This window comes from Zonotrichia leucophrys, chromosome 1, assembly GCF_028769735.1.
Source record: "Zonotrichia leucophrys gambelii isolate GWCS_2022_RI chromosome 1, RI_Zleu_2.0, whole genome shotgun sequence".
NCBI lineage: Eukaryota > Metazoa > Chordata > Aves > Passeriformes > Passerellidae > Zonotrichia > Zonotrichia leucophrys.
This window is the reverse complement of record NC_088169.1, coordinates 42,567,673-42,589,270: the sequence shown is the minus strand read 5'-3', so window position 1 is coordinate 42,589,270 and position 21,598 is coordinate 42,567,673. Positions and strand designations below refer to the sequence as shown.

At 36.5% G+C, this 21,598-nt stretch overlaps 1 protein-coding gene across 1 annotated transcript in view; it reads left to right on the top strand.

Annotated features, from left to right (window-relative positions):
* Nucleotides 1-21,598, top strand: part of GPC6 (glypican 6) — a 726,811-nt gene that overhangs the window by 374,016 nt on the left and 331,197 nt on the right. The window contains exon 3 of the mRNA XM_064712773.1: nucleotides 20,779-21,170. Within this exon, the coding sequence (XP_064568843.1) occupies nucleotides 20,779-21,170 (392 nt within the window). The remainder of the gene's footprint in view (nucleotides 1-20,778; nucleotides 21,171-21,598) is intronic.

Sequence of the window (21,598 nt, the reverse complement as noted above, 5' to 3'; positions counted from 1 at the left end):
TGTGAGCTAAATACAAAATCATGGAACAGTTAGGGTTGAAAGGGACCCTAAAGATCATCTGATTCCAACCCCCTTGCCATGGGCAGGGACAGTTTCCACTAGACCAGGTTGTTCTGAGCCCATCCAACCTGCCCTTGAACACTTCCAGGCATGGGGCATCCACAGCTTCTCTGAGCAACCTATTCACCACCTCACCATGAAGAATTTCTTCCTAATATCTTGCCTGAATCTACCCTCTTTATAGGTAAATTCTAACATGAAAGGAAGAGGTAAATAAAATTTGGGCATTTTTTTCTAGTTTTATCAGTAACCAAATATATTTTTACTAGCTTTTAGCTCTACTAATTTTATCAGTGTTTTCTTTCTTGTTCACAAGCTGATCATTTTAACCTGGATTCTTTGTAGCTATAATAGATAAGCATATAGCGAAATGCTATTCTCTATCACTCTCATGAGGTATTTCACCAGACATATTTTAGGAGTCCTGCATTTGGTAAATAAAGACTCAGAACAAAAAATGAAAGGGGAGTCATAAGAGGTTAAGAACTCAGTGAAAATTTAACATTCAGTCACTGACTATAAAGATGTAAAGTACTATTGATGATGATGAATGAAAAAATAAAAACCAATCTGGAAATAACAAATCAGTCAGAAAATTCTGATTTTCTTGCCATTTAGGCACTTTTGTGGAAAGGAATTAATTTTAAAATTTTGTAGTCTAAACAGTTAGAAGAGACCTAGAAAGCATCTTACTCTAGGGTGGTCAGTTTAAGATTTTTACTCTACTTTTATTTTTTCATGAGCAGATATGCAGTTACAGTTTACAAGTGTGGATTTCAAGGAACAGTGATCTTAAAATATGTGAATGAGTTTTTAATAATTTCTATTTTTACCAATCATAGGTTTATTAATTTCTGAAGTTTCATTAAAAATATCAAGAAATATTCTGATTGATGCACAGTTCTGTATTTTTATGCTCACTTACTAAAGATTACCATGGTTAAGTACATTAGTTTATAAAAATGTATAATACTAATTTTAAAAGTTATGTCTCTGGCATACACATAAATATCCACACATGTGAGCTTAGCATTGAAGAAATACAATAATATTAGGGAGATCAGTAGGATATTATCTGTTTTCCCCAGAGTTTCAGAATCACATAATCTTATATCACTGACTTTACTGGGGTAAGTTATCTGTTAGGAGTCATATTGAGTGGAAAATGAGCAAGAATCAATGCTTTGATTCTGTGATTCTTCACAGTTCATGTTGATTTGTGCCTCTTCCTCAGTTCCTGGGTTCCTGGTTTTTATTTATTTGTTTTTAGCACAGGTTTTTGTAGAGGTTATTTTTCCTGTGTGGAAAGGATCAGTCACATGCTTAGTAAAAGAACTAATCATAATTCTTCCCAATTGATGGTGGTTTTCACTGGTGGGATAGTGCTGAGTATAATCTTTCCTTCAAGGTTCCAGAATTAGAGCTCCAAAAGAACGATGTGATTGATATTATTTCTATAATTTAGTATAAACATTGCATTTTATTTTCTAAATGCTTTTCTTTTTCCTTTTATTTATGTACATTTTGAATTATGAACATTTTTAGCAAACTGTCATGGGGAAAAGTATGCTTTACTCAAAATTAACACTATATGATCCCCCATGGCAGGAGGATTGGAACTACATGATCTCTAAGGTCTCTTCCAACTGAACCATTTTGTGATTCTCTGTGTGTATTTGAGTTACTATGCTGAGGTGGCCTTTACTCTGAATTTACTCACACATAATAATTCCATCATTTCATTAAGAGACACAGTGAAGTGAAAGTCTGTCTTGGTAGTTATGTGGAGAATAAATCTTGCCAGGGGTCTGCAATGGTTGCTTTGTGTCCACATGGTGAAATGAAGAGACCATGGGAGCTTTGGCTCGTACTGCTGACCTTGTAGCGCATCTATTAAAGATAACCAAATTCAGGTTGCAGAACTTGATGTGCAAATGAGAAGCAGAAAGGAACAGCAAATCAGTAAAAGACCTGACAGCTTTGAAAGGTAGGAAACAGCTCTGGCACTTCAGAGCACCAGCATCTTCCTTTTTCCCTTCTCTGATCTTCCTTTTCCCCCCAAGCCAATCCCCAAGGTGCATAAGAGACAGTCTCCCACATCACATCATTAAAACACACTCAGGAATTTAAAAGCATGTCATTAGCAGTTTCCTGAAATAGTGGATAAAAAATAAAATAAAAATCAATTCAAACACCAAGATCAATATGTTTTTAGACAAGGTAGGAAAGAAAAAGGAATGGTTTTCAGGATGGTTTTTGATTTCCTTCAGAAATGGTAGGATAATTTACAACAGTGAAAGTACAGACACAGTTTGTTTCCTGAGCGTTTTAAACCTGTGTTTAAAACCCTCTTTAATAATTACTGCTTTGTAGCAGTTACTTGCTATTGTAATGAATTTTTGTCATTTTGTAGTTCAGTCTAGGATAAATGTATCATTTGAGGGGCATTAGTTTATCATCAAGTCCCTATTTGTTCATTTGTTTGTTTATTTTCAGAAATTATGAGGTTATTAGTTTAAAAAAGATGGTTAGGGTTCTTTGGTTTGAGTTGGTTTTTTTTCTGTTGTTGATAGTATTTGACCAAAGTTTTACCAGGCATGTGAGCCTAAGATGATATATTCCTGAAGCACAAGTTTACCAGCAATGAGAATTTTGGCTCTGCATAACTTTTCCAGCATTTGCTCCAATGCCTGTGGCCAAACAAAAAATTGATCTCAGAATATTGTGCTAACAAGAGGCATTGCCAAATGATAAAATATTAATTATTTTATTTTACATGCAGATATGAGAGAAGCAGCAATTACCTCTACTTTAATTGTTTCATAGATTAGTACAATTATTATGTTATTCATTCCATTTGCAGACTGAATGTAAAAAATAACATCAACATCATATAGTCAGACAGTTCATTCTAAAGCAAACCTTACCAATGTTAGATATATTAAAGCAATAAACCAAGAGATTAAACTTTCATAAACTGTAAGAGCTCATTGTTTTGTAAATGGATGTATAACGTGCTTGTAGCTCAAATGAAACTGTAAAACTGACTGGATGCTTTAGTCTTTCTGCAAACTTTTGATTTATCTTTTTAATCACTTGTTAGGTTTTTTTAATGGCAATTAAACACTGGAAATGGCTTCAGCCTTCTTGCAGCATTACTCTTCTCTCATTGAACTGTTGTCATTTCTTTATGATGACAAGCAATTTAAAAGTGCAAAACCCAGCCAGTTAAAGTGTATGTGGCTCCTGCTGCTACAGGTGTTTGTTACTAATGAATGAAGTGATAGCTGTTGTTGGAATGTGAGATTTATCTTCCTTTGTCACTTGTGCAGCAGAGAGGAGGTGAGTTACATTGGAAAAGCTAGTAGGAACAGCCCACAATCACAGAAAGGCTGTAGCTAGACTTTATATCTGTAATACCAGAGTTAATGTTAGGGAATGTTAAATAAAATTTGTTACCTAGATTGCAATTTTGAACCTTACTGCAGCTACAAATAAAAGAATGCAATACAACAAGTGTTAAGGTACCATTACAGAGATCTGCTAACATTCCGAACAGGAGTTTTAAAAACCCACCAAATACTTAGATATACAACATTAAGAAAATTAAATATGATGAATGATAAAGACCATAACTGTTCTAAAATAATTGAACATGCTATAAAACTGCTTGCACAGGTACAGTGTCCAGATTGCACAGGTATTGTTGTACACTTTGCTAGCAGTAGCTATACCTAGAACAGGGAAGCAGTTCCTGGGAATCCCCACTATTTTCTAGTGCAATCATCTTTTTTTTTTCTTTTTCTTTTTTGTTCTTTTTTTTTTTTTTTTTTTTTGAGGGAGGGAAGAGATTGTTCATGCCTAACAAAAGTTACTAGTACATTCTTTGCCCCCTCTGTCATGTTATTGCTTCAGGGCTTAGAGGACTAAAGAGTGCTAAGAACGTATTTTGTCATTGAACAAATCTGTTGACTCAAACTGCCATTTTTGTGGTGACTTCTAAGAGTCAAACAGCACCCTAGAGAAAACTACTCTCTGGAAGAAGAAAAGTAACAACAGCAGCAGAATTTCTCTTCTCATTTCCCACTGCCATCCAGCTACATATAAATAGTGTCTATCTCTGTACCCAGTCCACAATGAGGAGAGAATTTTAACCTGGGAATATTTCACTGATGATAGGAGTGAGTATTTGATATTTTCACATGCTAAATGCCCACAGTGACTTTTTGTTTCTCCATTTGCTGTTTATGTCAAGTATCTTGTTTCCATTTTTTTTATTAAAGCATTTGTTGAATTTCACATTCATGTATTTCAAAGGCACTATTTTAATTTATCATGTCAATTACTATGTGCATCCATTAATGATTTTTTCTGCCAAATATAATCTGCCTAGCTCTGCAAAGAAGCATTACCTAAAAATAAACCAGAGAGTTTACATCTAGATACGATGGAAGAAGGCAGTAATTCCTAAAAGAACATCAGCTTCAAATTTTCCTTCTTTAGATAACTTTCTATCCACAGTTTGCGTCAGTCAGTCAGTGTGTTGCTAGGAGTGGTATTAATTTTAATGATTTTAGTGTGTGCTATTAATATAAAATAGAGTGAACAAAGGACAATTTCAGGGATGAGTCTAAGATTTTGGCTTTCATTTGTTTTTAGCTGCAGACCCTATTTGCATGCAGCTTTTGTGGTATAATTGTTTTTAGTTCTGCTGACATTGTGGCAGGATAGCAGCGCAGATAATAACAGATGATGTTTCCTTTTGTGGAAGTTAAGAACTAGCTGATTAATTGTTATTATGTTACACTCTAGAGGAAACATTGTAATTAAACCACAAAAAGCTACATTAACATAATGGTAGGGGTCTGACTTAATCCCACGAAAGCAAGAAAATTTGAAGTTAACGATGGAGAGGGTAATGTTATGTGTTTTAGGCCAAGTGCTGCTCTTTGGAAAAGAGCTTAGTCTGGCTATTTCTGACTCTCGTGGTTGTTTCTCTGTGATTAGGGCAGCTGCATTTAAATCAAATTAAGTCCTTTGACTTCTCATTGTGTGTGCTTGCAGATCAGGCTTTATAAAAAAAGGTTATTGAGCAGTCAGCTCAGCAGTTATCTTTGGAACTAGGTTTGATGCTAGATTTCATGCTTCCAGGCAGCTGGTCCTGACTTTGAACCAGAGGATGAGCTCCTCAGAAATTTATTTTTTTTATTTTCAGGTATACTGTATTTCCTGACAGCTTGCCAGAGTAGTCTTGGTACTTTTATGTGGTATATTTTGATTTGCAGTAAAATTCTATTTCTTTATTTGTAAAAATTGGAAGAAGAAATGCCTGGTTTATTTGAATGACTGCTTTTCTGAAAGCTAAAATCTTCCAAGTTTTAATATACACTCTATTCAAGACATAATTTAAAATTATTTCCACAGTCACACTTTCCTGTCCTGCTCTATGCATCTTCAGCTTTTTTATCTCTCCCACATAGACTGCCTGAAGATTTCAAAGCCTGTAGCATGCAGACATGCTATCAGGATGAAACACACCAGTAAAAATTCCACAATTAAAAGTTTGAGGCAAGTCAGGGATTAGTGTGGCAGGCTGATCACAGTGACAGCTTCCTCCACCCTGGCCCCTCAGTGATGGAGAGTTACAGCCTGTGCCTGCAGCCTGGGTTCTTGGTTGTCACACTCATCTCCATGGCAGCTGATTGGGAGCCTTGATACTCCTGAAAGGTCTTGATTGGATGCAGTCCCCTTTTGTGTGAACAATTCAGGTAACACAGAACTTAATTCTCTGTTCTCTAGTCTGTATGATCCTGTGGGAATTTAATAGCCCATTTTGCATCTATTATGGGTAGAAAATTGCACACAGGTTGATAGAGTTGGTAGTGAAGTGGCAAAGACAGATGATTACCTGAAAAATTCATATCCTCTAACTAGAAGACTTCAGTCCTCAAGTATGGATTCCAGCTTGCATGCCTAAAGATTACTTTTGCATATATTTCATGAAAATTAATGCCTAACTCCTAGCACTGGGGCAAGAGAAAGAAACACATAAATGCATAAGTTACTGGATCAATCACAGGGTTCATATGTAGTTGGTTATTTCTGAAATTTTTTAAAACATGTACTATAAAATTAGTTTCAAGAGCTTCTTACTAGAAAGGACAACAATGACAAGTGAACTGTCTCTATGAAAACTTAATGAAAACAGAAACAGTTTTGAAATATTAAGAACTCACTCAATTATGAAATTTAAACATTGTAAATGGACTCCAGAGATATGATTGCAGTTCTAGGAATAGACTTGTTTATGAGCTGTCACAGTTAAAGCATCCAAAATGAGAATACATTTTTCATGTAGTTCTAAGGCTTTAAAAGCAGTAAAAAAAATCCTGAACTTTATATTCCAATTTCCAGATTTCAGACTTAGTCCAGTACATGTTTTAGATGCATATGCCATGAAATCTGTCCTACTTAGTTATCATGCAAACTCATCAGCCACTGCATTTTAAATACAGTGTAGTCATCCTTGTTTTGGGAAACTAAAAGCACACAATCTTACCTCTGAAGGATTTGTTGTTCTAAACCCTCACCCCTATAACAAATATGCAAGAAGCAAGTTCTGTGGGAAAAAAAAGACAGGGTTTCATATTTTTGAGCATTTTTTTTTAATTCCTAGATCATACTCTTTTTCAGTGTTGTCCTGGATTGGAGCATAAAACACCGCTCTGACTTTCTATGAGCTTTTCTCTTGTTCTCTTCATGTGTGGTTATGTGTGGCTTTTTTTCTCCCCTTTCTCTCTCTCTCCCTCTCTCTCTGTCTCTCTCCTGGAGAGAAGTCCAGCTGCTAGCATCTGTGCACACAAACCATCCTCCAAATCCCTGGCTAACTCACTGATGTGCTGTAGTTTGTGTGCAATTTATGCACCTGCAGCTTTAGCTGTCTGGTTTATATGGGCCTTTTAATTATTTTTATCCTTCTCCTAAATGAAGGCCAGACATTATGCTCACTGACTTCAACAATATTTGTTCTCTAAGCAGTCTAGGTGTAATCATTTAATTTTGCTCTATTAAACAACAGAGCTAGGTCAATTGGTGTGTTTAATAGCAGCAAGTTACAACCATAAAAGTTGCAGGAAATTTCACTTATTTTGCCTGTTGGGCATTCTAATTCCTGTATGTAACACCACAGCTGTCATCTGGAGGAATCTTTTTTTAGCACCTGTAAGAGCCTTATCTTCATTGCCTGTAGATACCTGACTTAAATATTTGATTTGTAAACAGTTTTGCATGGTAGAGTTTGACAAGCACATTAAAAATGGTTGCTCACAAGCTACAAATCTCTTAAGTTACAGCTACTGCATATATTGCACAGCTGGCTGTCATGATGCTAGCAAGATTTTTGCTCTTTGATCTAAAAGGAGTTTAAAATTCAAAGTGTTCAAGATGTTTATCAAGATTGTCATTTCTGAAAATGCTAAGAAAAGCTTTCCCACCATGCAAGCACTGCCCTCAGAAGATGAACTTTTAGTAAAGTTGCCAGCTCCATGCTGAATAGGTTCCTTGCTATTTTTGCTTAAGCCAGACCCTTGCCGAACTCTGCCTGTTGGTGCCCACTTAATATGAAATAGTTGGAGCACTGCACAGAAGCCAGATGCAGAAGGACACAAAAACTGCATTGGCAAATGATCTGTCAAGTGACCCATGAACAAAATCGAGATTGAGTTGCCCTTTGAAATAAACCTATTTGAATTTTATTATCTCTAGAGCACCTTGTGTCTCTAATCTTGTGAAAGGTTAGTATTCCATCCATCAGAGCAAGATTAGAGCCCTGGTTGATGCCTGTGCTTGATGATAACTGAATGCAGCAGTTGGGGCTGGAGGAAGGAGATCCATTACCATCAGCAGTTCAAGGAAAGATTGGGTAAACTTGCTTCATGTTATGTACAGTCCAGATCAGGGTAGCAAAAATGAAAGGAGCAGAATATCAGCAAAGATTTAAACCTATTAACAATAATCTAAATGAAACAATATTATCTTATTCTCATCCTTTTTTTTTCATGTCACAGATTAGCTGACCCAAATGGATGCTGCCTACTAGGCTACAATGTTAGTCACTTTCTCAATGCATGTCTCAAGAAAAAGCTAAGACTAAAGGAGTAAATGAGACAATAATAAAATAGAAAGATCCAGGGCCCACGACCCTCATATGCATAGAAGTGAAGGATTCAGATTCTGTGATGTAAAAAAAAAAATAAAAAATATGTCTTTATTAATTTAGAAGTTCTTCCCCTCCTACATCTGTTGAAAAAATTATTTCTCTACTTTTATGTGTTTTTAAAGCTCACCTGACATTTTGGAAAAAGCTTTAGTGAACAGGCATCTTTCTTCCATGTCCTTGTTTGCCTGAACTTTCTAAATTTTATATTATGCTCTGAATTATATATGTGATTAAATTAATAACATTGATGACCTTACTTCTTGCATTAAAAAAAGAAATATTATTAAATTCTTCATTTTCCTGTGTCAAGTCCAGGCCTATGTATTGCTTCCAGAATACAGAAGTAATTCAAAGGATTAAAATGTGTATATTTTTCTAATCCTTTAGTTCCTCTTGGTGGGCCTGGATTCGTGCCTCTGGCTTTTCTATCCGTGCAGAGCAGACCATGTATTTATGTTCTCACATTTGGCTTTGAAGGATAACAAGAAACCCTTTGGACCCGATGCCAATGTATCAGCCAGCAGCAAAACAACATGAGACTGAATTTTTTATTTCCTGTCAAACTTCTTAACTTCACAAAGGAGAAAGAAATAGAGGGTAGCTCTGAGATTTTTCAGAGATAGAGGTATGTTAAAGCAGTAGAAATAGTTTCTCTGCAAAGTAGGAACGCTTTTACTTCTTAGGTAGTACCCACAGTGTAAGAAATTAAAAAACAAATAAATAAACAAACACCCCCAAAAATAAACAAAGCAAAGTAAAATAATGCCCAAAAAATTTACATTTTTAATAAGTTATGTTCATGTTCAAAGTATAAGACATCACTATGAAAATTACTTTCATCTAGATTAGAACTACTCAGAGCCTGTGACAGATATACAAATTTTGATGGCTCCTCAGAATAAATAAAAATATTTAGAGGAGACCAACTTTAAAAACAAAACCAGGTAGTAGAAACAAGAAGAAAAAAAATGCAGATTGTTCATGGTATTATGAAATATTTCAGTATGTCTTGATTCCAGAGACAAAAACTGCTGTTTCTGTGTAATCAACAAAAAATATTTTTCAGTATCCTCTACAATTACATTTTCAGCTACTTAATTGAGTTTTACTGTATTAGATGACTTGCAGTGTAAACTATACCTAATACATGATGCTAATTAATGTTCTTACTGAATAAATATGTTTTAGTTAGGCAGTATGACACCTATTGCAGTTACTGTGACATTAAAACACAAAAAAAATCAATTAAAATGTATTATATATGCACATATTATGGGCAAGTCTGAGTGAACATATGGTCTTTGCAAGAGAGAGATGTATGACTAAAAAATTAATGCTTCTTCAGTGAAAATGGAGAATATTTTCTAGATAATGAGTATACAATTTAAGGCTGAACCCTAATATAAAAGTCACCTATTGGAAACAGATTTCTAATTACATGGTTTGTAAATGTGGAAGCACTTAAAATCTAAGGCCATCCAGGCTACATAAAATTATAATGTACTTATGAAGTTTATTATTATGGCAGAGAAGCAGGGTAATTAGTCTCACCTAACATGTAACATCCCTAACATTTACATTTTTCAGAAGTTATCAGTGTTTTATTGTGAGTTTGAAAGTCCTTCCACAATTATTAATGTCCTCATTAAAGAATGTTGAATGGTGTCTCAATTAAAAAACAGGAAGCGTGCTCTCTCTTATGTCCTTTTCAAAGGAATCCTTATTTCTGTTTGAAATATACTGTTTGACCCTTATCCTGTGCAATGGTTGAATGTTTCTCCCAAATGACTAAGCATATATACATTAGGGAAACAAAGAAAGAAGTTATTGGATAAAATGTTTTACAACAATGTCTTAAAATAAGCATTCATTTTGCTTCTGTATTTCACCAGACCACTAAAAAGTTTAGTATTTCAGATAATGCAGTAATGGAAGACGTAAAATCACATTATCAAGCAATATCACATATATTTGTACGTGCATTAAATGAAAATGCTAGCCCTAATCCAGTGGGGTTGAGATAAAGGACAGGTTCCTGCAGGATGTAAAGTGGAGCCCCCAGTTTAAAGCCCAAGCCAGACTTCTGATCTAAATCCTTCTTTCTCTCCCCGTGGAGAACATAAAGGCAGAGCTGGAGCAAGGCTTCATGCCAAGGTTCCTTGGTTGGGTATCTGAAGAGAATCAATATGTGGCCTGAACACTCAATTTTTGGGACCCTTTTTCTGCCTGTGTGTTCAAGAGTGATGGTTTTGGCAATACTGATAGACTCTGATAAACATTTGGAAAACTTAAGTTGAGCTCTCTTCTTATCACTTTGTCTGTTTCCCTCAGTTGCCATTTCTCTGTTTCTCCATCTTCTCTCCAACTGTTATTCTCCTCTTTAATTTTGCTTTCCTGTTTCACCTGTACTGCCTCATTTCTGCTTATCCTTGCTTATTTTAAGATTTCTGCAGTAGTGTAGTGCAGGAAAACAAGTACAGTGCCTTTAGTCACTGCAGGTCACCCTGGCCCCTTCACTGCCTGCTGCCCAGTAGGACTGATCAGCTTTTCAACTTGTTCTTCAAATCTCATCTCAGAGGGCTGCAATTCTCAGCTGGCAAGATTTGTATGAGAAAAGTGGTTAGTGGGGTTTTATTCCCAAATTTTCACACCACAGTGTTACTGTTGTGGCCCAACAAGCTGGAGTAACACCCAAAAATTACACAGGGAACTAGTGTCCAGCAACTGTTCCAGGAACTGAATGAAAAGCCCTTGCCACCAGAAGTGACACAGAATGTCCGCTTCACTTCCAGCTCAGGAGGAAGCACTGGGCAATAATGTGGAAAACATGGCCTATGCCTTCACTTCCCCATCCAGCTCTCAGATAAAATCCATGTAATGTGAGGACTGAGAGAGAGGGATGGGGACTGTATGGCAAAGAAGGGAGACAATAAGGTCTCAAGATTGCAGAGAAGATGGAAGAAGCAGTAAACAGCAGAGGGCCTGGAATTCCAGTGACTTCTGCACAAAAAGCACCTACCAACAGAAAAATAAAGACCCTACACAAAAATCCAGAAATATTTTCTAAAGCTCCTATCTCTCATTGAGCCACCCTATTTCTCACAAAACCATAGGAAGCAGTAAAGTTTGCTTAAGCAGTAATTTGTTTGCTTAGAGACTCAACAGCTTGTGGGTTCATTGAAATATTCTTGTGAATATGTTCAGCAACTTACCAGCACACCAGCAGCAGAAGCATGAAACTTTGGCGTCACTACATGGACATAGCCATTTAGGTGGATACATCACACACAGCACAGCAGCTAATAAATAGAAACAACTCCTCAAATAAACTTGGCCTAGGGGTTTTAAGGCCACTCTTGTGTAGTTCAATCAGATAAAAATTAAGTTGTATTGTCTGAAATCGAACATAACCCTAAATATATACCAATCTTGTAAAGCTGATTTTTCAGTTCATTGTGCTGTGTCTTAGATATCAGTTTTCTTCTGACTGGAAAGCTTTCCCACTAGACAGCCTTGCAAGAGAAAAAAAACATTCTGTTGAGAAGGCAGGTCAGATAAAAATCAATCATGCAGCATCTTGATCCAGTGAACTGATGTCTGTAGATGAAGATTTGTGTTGGCTTTAAAGCTATTCAAATACTGACTTCATTTTTTAATCCCTGATCTTTGAAACATCCAGGTAGGAAAGTTTATTGACTTCACAAACCTCCTTAGGGGACCCAAGGTCTTTCTACCAGCACATGAATGCAGATCCAGAATCTGAAAGACTGTTTTCTTCTAAAAGTAATATGGTGGGTTTTTTTGGTTTTTTTTTTGTTTTGTTTTTTTTTTTTTTTTTTTTTTTTTTTGTTTTGTTTTTTTTTTTTTTTTAACATGTGTAGCTTACTTGAGGCCAACTCTGTTATCCTTAACCTTATCCATAATCTAGGATTTTATGCATGGACTTGTTTTAAGTCACTGATTGCCCAAATCCAATCTCTAGGACCGTTGCTGGTCCTTAACTTTCATACTCTTGCCTTGAAAAAAAAAGATCGTCCCTCTAATAAGCTGAGAACATTTAAGTTAGCTTAATTTGCTGTCATAAAACTAAGTTTGTTGCTTCACTGAAGTTTGATCATGTAGCACAATTTACAAGCGAGAAATTCAATCACATTGGCTTTATGTCAGTAACAAATAGTAATGTGTTCAGTGTCCAAATAGTCAAGAAATAACTGGGAAACCAGCTGGGATTTAATACTGCTTGACCTAAATGGTACCTAGGGTTCCTTTGAGTGTAGGTGCAGAAAAATTGGCTAAACTCAAAAATTGGTAAATTTTCTTGGAGGTAGTTTTATATTTTTTGTGTGTACTGCTAAACCATAACAGAACTTATTAGCTGCATTCAGAGGTGTCTGGAAAAACCATCAACATGACTTCATTACCTCTTAAGCTTCAGACTTTTATACAAAATTGATTTTTATGTACATAATAATTACCATAGGAAGTCAAACTCTAATCTGCTTTATAGTAGGCTTCTGCTGGTTAGCTCAAATAGAATTCTTTGCAGTTATTTCAGTAGTATCTGTCTCAGGTCAAACACCTAAAGACTTTGGTGGTTTTTATGGAATAAACTAATTTTTTTTCTAAATTCTAAAATGAGCCTTCTTCAAAAAGGGGAAAAGGTGAAATGAGATTGAAAGGCAAACAGCAACGGATTTACTGCAGTTACATTATATAAATACAACTGTGCAAATATGCTTTAGCTCTCTGCACTTGCAACTGTGACATGAAAGTAGCTGCAGTTCTAATTTTAAACACATTGTGATGCAGCCAGTTTGACCTGTTTAAACCCCACCTTTCTACACTGGGATTCACACCTGCATTTCCTACTGGGTACTTCACTGAATGCACTAATCCTCTAGATGCTTCAGAAAACACCTCTTTCTTGAAGCTGAAGTATTTGAAAACAATGAAGGCATTGTTTTCAAATACCTCAATGAAGGTCCTGCACAGTAGACTGTTTTATTTATAGTGGGAGGAAGAAAAAAAAGACACTATGCTAAATGAGGTGAGCAAGCCCTCTTCAATCCCACCCACACTTCAACCCAGGCTGAGATTTCTGCCTCCAAAGCCCAGTGTCACTGCTGTCAAATTGTGGCTGATCATCCCAGTATAAATAAAATTCTGTGAAGGTTTCAGTGTTTTCCTCTGGCCAGCTAGAGGCTCCTTCCTCATGTGTGGCTCCTTCCTGCAGTCAGTTCAAGTTGTCTACTCTGAGAACAGATGTGAAAGCACACAGTGACTTCAGGGCCACATTCCTCCCCAGCACAACTCCTGTGACCTCTGAGCAGCACAGGAGTGAGTCTAGAGATAGAAAATACTGCCTCTGGTTCCAGACCTGCTTGCCAAAAAATTGCCTTCTTAAAAAAAAAAAAAATGGCTTTTTGACAGAATATATAAATTATCCTGAATTAAATTTTATCTAGACTGTAACGAGACAATTTGTTATTAATTTTCCCCTATGTCATCCGGTCCACCTTACACTTCTTTGTACTAAGAGTCAACAAACTTTTAATATGTTTAGAAGATGGTAGTAGATTATAGGCAAGGAAGTTTCATGCAAAATTTTAGATGGTAAATCTCTTTAACTGTTCAACTAGGTGTTTAATAGCCTCTAGTGATACATAGAGAAAAATGGTACAGTCTCTATATTTTAAAACAATTGTTGCACTGAGTCCCATAGTTTATATATTGTTAATATTTTCATGAAAGCTTTAAATGTTTTTCAGAAGAAACTGTGGTGACTCATGAATCTTTCATGAGGTGTTATGCATTTTTATGAACATATGATGTAAAATTCATCATTCTGAAATTCACAGATATCCATGAAGTGCTACACGTCTCTCTTTGGTCATGGATATTCATGACAATACCAGTTCTGTAAGCATTTAAATGCCCTTTCATAAATATTCTAGAATGTAATCTTCTGATGCCATGTAACATTTTGCTTACGTTTTATGAGTACTTCACTTGGGCATTTTCCACTTGATAATGAAAGCAGAACCTTCAGGGACAGTTATTGGTGTATCTATAAATTATGTGTAAAACTATCTCATTTCTTTGTTTTTATTCCTCGCATTTTCTTTTTTTGTTATTGCTCCAAGTTCAATGAGTTCTTTGAGGGCATCTTGGGAATTTCAGGTTTCATATTTATAGCCAAGGACATATTATCAGTATAAAGTACCACATGCAACAGTATCTAGATTCTAGAGTGCTGTAAAGACTTCAAAAACTATATGTAATATCTAATATTCCTTGTGTGAAACTTATGTGTTTCAGTTAGTTGCAGGAGTGTCTGTGTAGAATCAATGGCGGGATGAAATCTCCCTTTCCTGCTTACTCAAATGACCTTTTGCAGTGAAAGAACAGTAGATTTAGCATTTGAGGGTTGCACCTGCATCCCCTGAAGTTGTTGATAATCTTCTTATTGATTCTGGTGTTCAGAATAAAGTCTTATAAGCCTTTATCAATGCATGTAATCAGCTTTGAGTAGATGACAGATCCTTTAACTCTGTATTAATGTTCATTTGTACTACAGATCCTTTGTGCTTTGGCGTTAAATAATGCCTTAAATTCTTTGTCAAATTAGGTTCCTATTCTGATAATGGCATTCGATGAATAAAAAGCAGCATAGCTTTTTTTCCTTTTTCCTGCACTGGATCCACCCTGTCCAACCCAGCCCATCATAGATGTGTTTGTGTTTCTTTCCCATCCTCATGCCCCTCATTTTAGCTTAAGACAGTCCTGTTTGCATTGTCTGTGCTCCACAGTGGGGAGCGGTTAAGGATGAAGCCTCAGTGTTTTCCCTTCCCCCTGTGTCTCATTTGTTTCCCACAATATCCTGACCCATAAGGGAGAAGAAGTCAAAAACTCTGGATGGGAGTCAGGGAGAAGACCACAGTGAATTCTGCTGTTAACAGGACTTGCAGCAGTCTGAGAAATGGAGGGAATAAAGAGGGAAGAGACTCTCATCTTCATTCACAACCTTTGAGACTGCACTTCTGAAAAATTTAGGCATCCAAAATATCATGATATTTACAGGTCTGGGACAGTCTAGAAAGCCATCCATTGACAGCTAGATAATTTCACGCATACCCAAAGCATAACTCGAGTATATAAATGACCTATTCTGAAATTTGCAATTATAGGGCACATTTAATCATTGGATTTGTATTTCTTGGCTTTAAATGCAATGTATATATATTCAAAATGAGTTTAAAAAGGAGAGCAGTTTTCAAAAAATCTCATCACATTGCAGATTTTGTTTTTTTCTAATGGAAGATGATTTTTTTTTCCGAATTGTGACTGTTGAGTGTTTTTAAAGGTCAAAGCTATAAGGGAATTTTAAAATTAGTTATTCAGGCTGACTAAAATGCAATACCAGTGCACTGTTAGCCTTATGCAAGCAATTTGTTTGCTCTTGAATATAAAACAAATGTAATGTCAAAACTGAGGAAGAAAAATCATCTGCTGTAAATATTCTCCTATAGCAATTTTTTTCTCAATCAGGAAGTTAAATTGAGTTCTTCTTGCTGTGTAAGGTTAGTTATTGTTTAAAGAAAGTCTCCAGAAACCTAAAGCAGTTGGAAAATGAAAAGGCATAAAACCCACAGAGGTTAATTTCACTTGAATTTCCTTGAGATAAATCACAACTTTCACTAATTGATGCCATTGTGGAATATCTTTAAAAAAAAAAGAGAAAAGAAAATAATAAAGCCTTTTCAACAAAAAAGATGAAGATTTCACCAAAACATTTTTGTTTCATTAATGACTTCCTGAAGAATAAAAGACAGACAGAAACAGGATGCCGGAAAAGGCTGACATTGATATTTATAATATGTAGGTATGAATGCAAGTATCTGTACGTAAAGAACCCCCAAAGACTCTTTCTCTCAAAAAGCATACTCTGTTTACATGAATTCTAACATTCACTTGCCATCAGCCTTATTAGGACTGGGAAGTTCAAACATTTGCAATACCCCAAGCCTGCATAGGGTGTAAATACATGCACATCTTCACAGTAAATGGTGGATCGTGGTAGCATGGTAAAGCCTGGTAGAATTTATATATCTAGGTCCTTAAAGCTCTTGGAAAAGCAAGGCCCTCACAAGAAGGAGAACAAGGCTATGATGGGGAGCTGTCAGGAGGGTTTGGGTGTTGTTAGTCAATGATGGATGAAATCAGGATGTCACCCTGAGCAGTGTTTTATGTAAAGACCAATGTAAAATCAGGCATATATCACTGTCCGGAGCTCCGTGCAGCTGGGCTGTTTTTTTTTCTCAGCTAACAGTGTTTCAGTGTTTTCATAATATCTCTTCAGGCCTCACGTTCTGCTAAAAAGGGAAGCTGTGCAGAATATATGATAATTAAATGAAATTATCTTTTTGGTTTTTTGGTCTTAGAGCTCATGGATATATTTTTGGTTTTAGGAATTAGAAAACAAACTGTTTATAGCTTTGCACCTTGTCCCACAGTCAGACATTGCTTTTGCTTATTACAGAGGAAAAGAAAATGCAAGGGAATTTATCAGGCTGGGGATGATCATAGAATATCCACTCAAACATAATACAAATTTGTGTCTGTAAAAATTGCCTCTAGGTATTTATCCATAGATTTTGTTCAAAGCAATTATTACATCATTCATGCTGCAACATTATCCCTAATGTTGATCCACTGCCTTGCAGTGACAACTAGTTATCACTTTGGAAATAGACCAGCTCCCATTTTGAATTGCATTATGACACTAGTTTGCCTATGTCAAAATAGCATTAGAATGTCAGCTTGCAGTTGGCAAAGTACTGTGAGGACTAACAAGACATTATTTTTAATCTGTGAGCTGCTACCTTTCAGCAATGGACTAGCAATTCTGCCCGTTGAATTTGTGACTGAGTTGCCTTATCATGGCCAAAATATTTAAAAACAATTCAGACTTCATTTGCAGACTGTAACTATCTATCTTGCATCCTAAGTTTACAAATAATGTTTAAAAATGAAAACTAGCTGAAGTGTGATCCATGGACTAGAAACCCACCATTTGAGTGTATAGAGAGAATGTGATAGCTTGCAATAGCAATCTTCTCTCCATCTTTTCAGTATCTCAGTGTGCCTTAGACCTTATTCGTTTCAACTACCTCATAGAAGTGATCAGGCTTCCCAAGACCCTCTGGTTAATAAATTAAATTGGTATGAAAACATGCTGGCAACAAAAGACATACACAGGACATATACTGTCATATGAATGAATCATCACTTCAAATTAGGAAAAATTATTTCCAGCATTAACACTGCTCATGACAACCTATTTTGGCAGCAAAAAAAAAATCACAAGATATATTTTAAAACACTGCGCAGCTCTGTCTCATATAGATTCTCCTCTCCCACCCTAGTACTTGAGTGGCTTCCAGAAGCACATTAAGCAACATGACTAATGTCTGTCTCATCTTCATTCTTTCACTTGAAGCTGAAAAATTACATTATTTTTCAAAAACTACCTGCAAGTTGATGAAATATCATCTTTGCAATGAACGTAAAATTTTTACCTTACTGTAAAGACCATGGCAAAATTCGACCTTTGCAGAAGCACACACAGTTTCTACTGGTGTAAGTGAACAAGTGCTCAGTTATGCCAGGACACAGTTTCTACACATAAGCACTGCAAAGCACTGCAAAGCAGACTACCTTCTTGATATATGGGAGATTTGCAGACTAAAACAGCAAGCAATTCTTCACAGCAGCGTTCATTTTGCTGGATGGGAGTTGATTGAGAAATTAGCACAACATGGGAGATCTCTTTCTGTCTGGAACAAAATGGTATCCAATTTTGCTGTTGCTGTTGATTTATTATTCTGATCCTGCATGGCGTTACTGATGCAGATAGCTCTCTTAACTGTCTTTTGTGTCAAAGTGTACAAAGGACTAACACTCCAAATTTATAATGGCATAATTTACCTTTAGCAGTAGCTCTCAAAGACTGGAGACCTGTAAGAAGACTAAAAGTTAAATAACTGTGCTGCTTAAAGGACATTAGCTTTCCTACAGAATAAATATGTATGGCTCCACATTTGGGATTTTAAGCTTGCAGAGTTATTGGAAATGTTTATACCACAGTATAAATAAAGATTGTGACCAGCATGGACCACATTGTGCTGGATGCTGTACAAGCAGAGAATAAATATCTACCCCTCCCTGGAAAGTTTGGTTGGCTTCCAGCAAGCTGACTGTGAGACTGCTAAATAATACACCCATACAAAGAAAGAATAAGCTGATAATCTCAGACAAGATGAGCTGTCAGCAAACCCAGTTAAGCTTTGCTGTGACTGACTTATGCAGTGGCATTATCCTTTAAAATAAAGAGTGGGATTCCCAGTATAGCTATGGATTGTGAGGAGCCCGCATGTGAGTTGTTTATAGCAGCCTCCCAGCATATATAGGCTGTTGTCATTCAATTGCACTGGTGGGAAAGCCTGTCTCCAGCCTTAAAACAAACTTTAATTTGAGCCTCAGGTTCTCTGCCATGTTTTTGCTTTCTGGGTTGTGACTAGAGAATTAGATTTATTCAGCAGCGCAGTCAGTGTGCATTATTTCTAGAAGAAATGCTGAATGTACAAAATAGTAATCATGGTGATTTAGATGTCAAAGACACCACTAGATCAGGGCTAACACTGAAAAACAGCTTTGTTTCACTTTTCTCTTAAACAGAAGCCTATATGTTGTAGACATCAAATTATTACATTTGGCAACAAAATTTTTATTGTGGGTGTTGTTTTTCTCCTTTTTTTTTTCCTTTTCCCTACTTAAACTATTTGGCAAAAGCATATCCTTTTCTGAATGTAATTTATTTCTTATGAAGAGCTTCAGTTTTAATGAAAATTTAGACATTGATATATTTATTAGACTATATTTTCCCTTTAATAAATGCTTTGATGTAGCAAGTATGTTCTCAGTGTTCTGTGTATACATTTCCATAATAACCCCTTTCCAGTTATCTGGGAGATCAAAGGCTGCAGCTCTGCACAACTTCTGCCAGAAATAAGAGATTCTTTTCTTACTCAGTATTTGTAGACTGGTCCACAGTGTTTGGTGGATTCTGTTTTCATCTGATTACAGTTGCAAACCCTCAAATTTAGTGTACATTTTTTCTTACTTAGTCTTAATTTCTGTCCTGTCTTTAGCATTGCAGCGGTTCTACATTTTTATAAGTCACTGTAGCCAAAGCAGGGCCCTGTGTTAAAGGAGTATTCACATGATAGCATTAGCAAAGAGTGTGAGAAGTCAGCACATCCCTGCAGTTAGCACACACAGATGTGTCTGTGGGCAGTGTCCACAAATTAAGAATCTGGTATCCCAGACCTGATGTGTGTTGAATCCTGCTTCACTGCAAATCACTTAATTGCAGCCATTACATGTTTTGCCAAAGGTACTGCCATCTCTGCCTTGCTGTCTGCAATGCCTCATTTACAAACCACAGGACTCTTTTTCAAAGTGGTTTAAGAAGGTTGACAGCAAGCCCTGTAAAAAGATGGGATCTTCTGTAAGCCAGGAGACACTATTTCTCCTTTGGTCAGCTGGGTTTAAAGAACTGTTGTACAGGCTCAGTGAATTTTTTTGGGAAATCCTAAGTACCATATTGCAATTTAAAAATCTGAATAGAAGAGATTATTAAATATTTGTACTTTATCCCATGGGCTCATTTTCCAGTAAGAGTAATTTCCACAAGCCAAAATTTAGAAATTGTTTATGGTTTCGGCCTCAGTAGATAAAAGGCACCGAAGAAATTGTCTGAAATCCTTTCAAGAAAACCTTAATTCCTGCATCTCCAAAATAAACAACTAACACAGACTGGAATTAGTAGGATGGTTGTAATGTGACTGGTGAATGGTTCTAGCACTGCTCTTCTGTAGAGTAAAACATTATTGAAGATACTAACATATTGTTACCATTACCTAGACATGCGACACTTTTAAGAAGGATCCTTCTCATATCCACTCAAGTCTCTTTCAAGTTCTCTTCAAGAATATATGCAAATAAGTATTCAGATTTATTTCCATGGTTTGCTTCTACATTGTAAAGGCTTGATCAAAGTGGAATCTAAATTCCAAAATCATTACATTTTCAGTTAAATCATCATATTAGTGACTTTGCTTTTAGCTTGGGAGATTTAGTGTAAGGGCTGTGGAGGGACAGGGATAGCTATGTTCAAATAGTACACGAAGATGTGGAACAACCCACACTGTTCTTTTAAATGGGTTTTTCTGCTCAGTGTTACAGGTTTTGCACCTTTCGACCTTGATAGGGAATTCAGTTTATACACTATTTTTCTTTACTTCTAAATGATGAATTTCACTAGTAAAGTGCTGGGATATCAACCTATTAACACAAATTATGATGAGTTAGGAGTGCAATAAGAAGACCCTTCGTACCTTGCCCTTATGGCCACTAACACCTGCTTGTTTTGCCTGCAGAGTTTTTCCGAGAACTCCTGGAGAACGCGGAGCGATCCCTGAACGACATGTTTGTCCGGACGTACGGCATGCTCTACATGCAGAACTCTGAGGTGTTCCAGGACCTCTTCGCCGAGCTGAAGCGCTATTACACGGGAGGCAACGTCAACCTGGAGGAGATGCTCAACGACTTCTGGGCTCGGCTGCTGGAGCGGATGTTCCAGCTCATAAACCCCCAGTACCACTTCAGTGAGGACTACCTGGAGTGTGTGAGCAAGTACACGGACCAGCTGAAGCCCTTTGGAGATGTGCCCAGGAAGCTGAAGGTTCAAGTGACTCGAGCATTCATTGCTGCCCGCACCTTTGTTCAGGGGCTGACAGTAGGAAGAGAGGTTGCAAACAGAGTGTCCAAGGTAATCTGAAAGCAGAATGGGGTTTTTTTTAGCACAAATTTCTTCTCAACTTGCCAGAGAATCCAGAGAATTGAAATCTGTCTTTGTGCTTTTCTTTTTTTTTTTTATCAGTACAAGGAGGTGTGTTTTGTTGGTTTTTATACCTACCAATACACCCACCTTAAGTTCATAAATAGGGGCAATGGTTGCTTTCAGTTCCTTCTGGGGATATTTAGGCACTACTGACTGGAAAGCATTTCTCTATGCTTAGGACACAGTGAAATACCAATATACATCAATGTTATAACATGGTAATGATTTTCATTTGTAATTCAAAGCTGGCTACATATATGAAAGATGGGGATTAGATCAGAATTTAAGTGTTTCAAGCAAATTTATTCTGCTGTTCATTAGGAAAGTACAGCCCTCACAGCATTCATTCATCATGC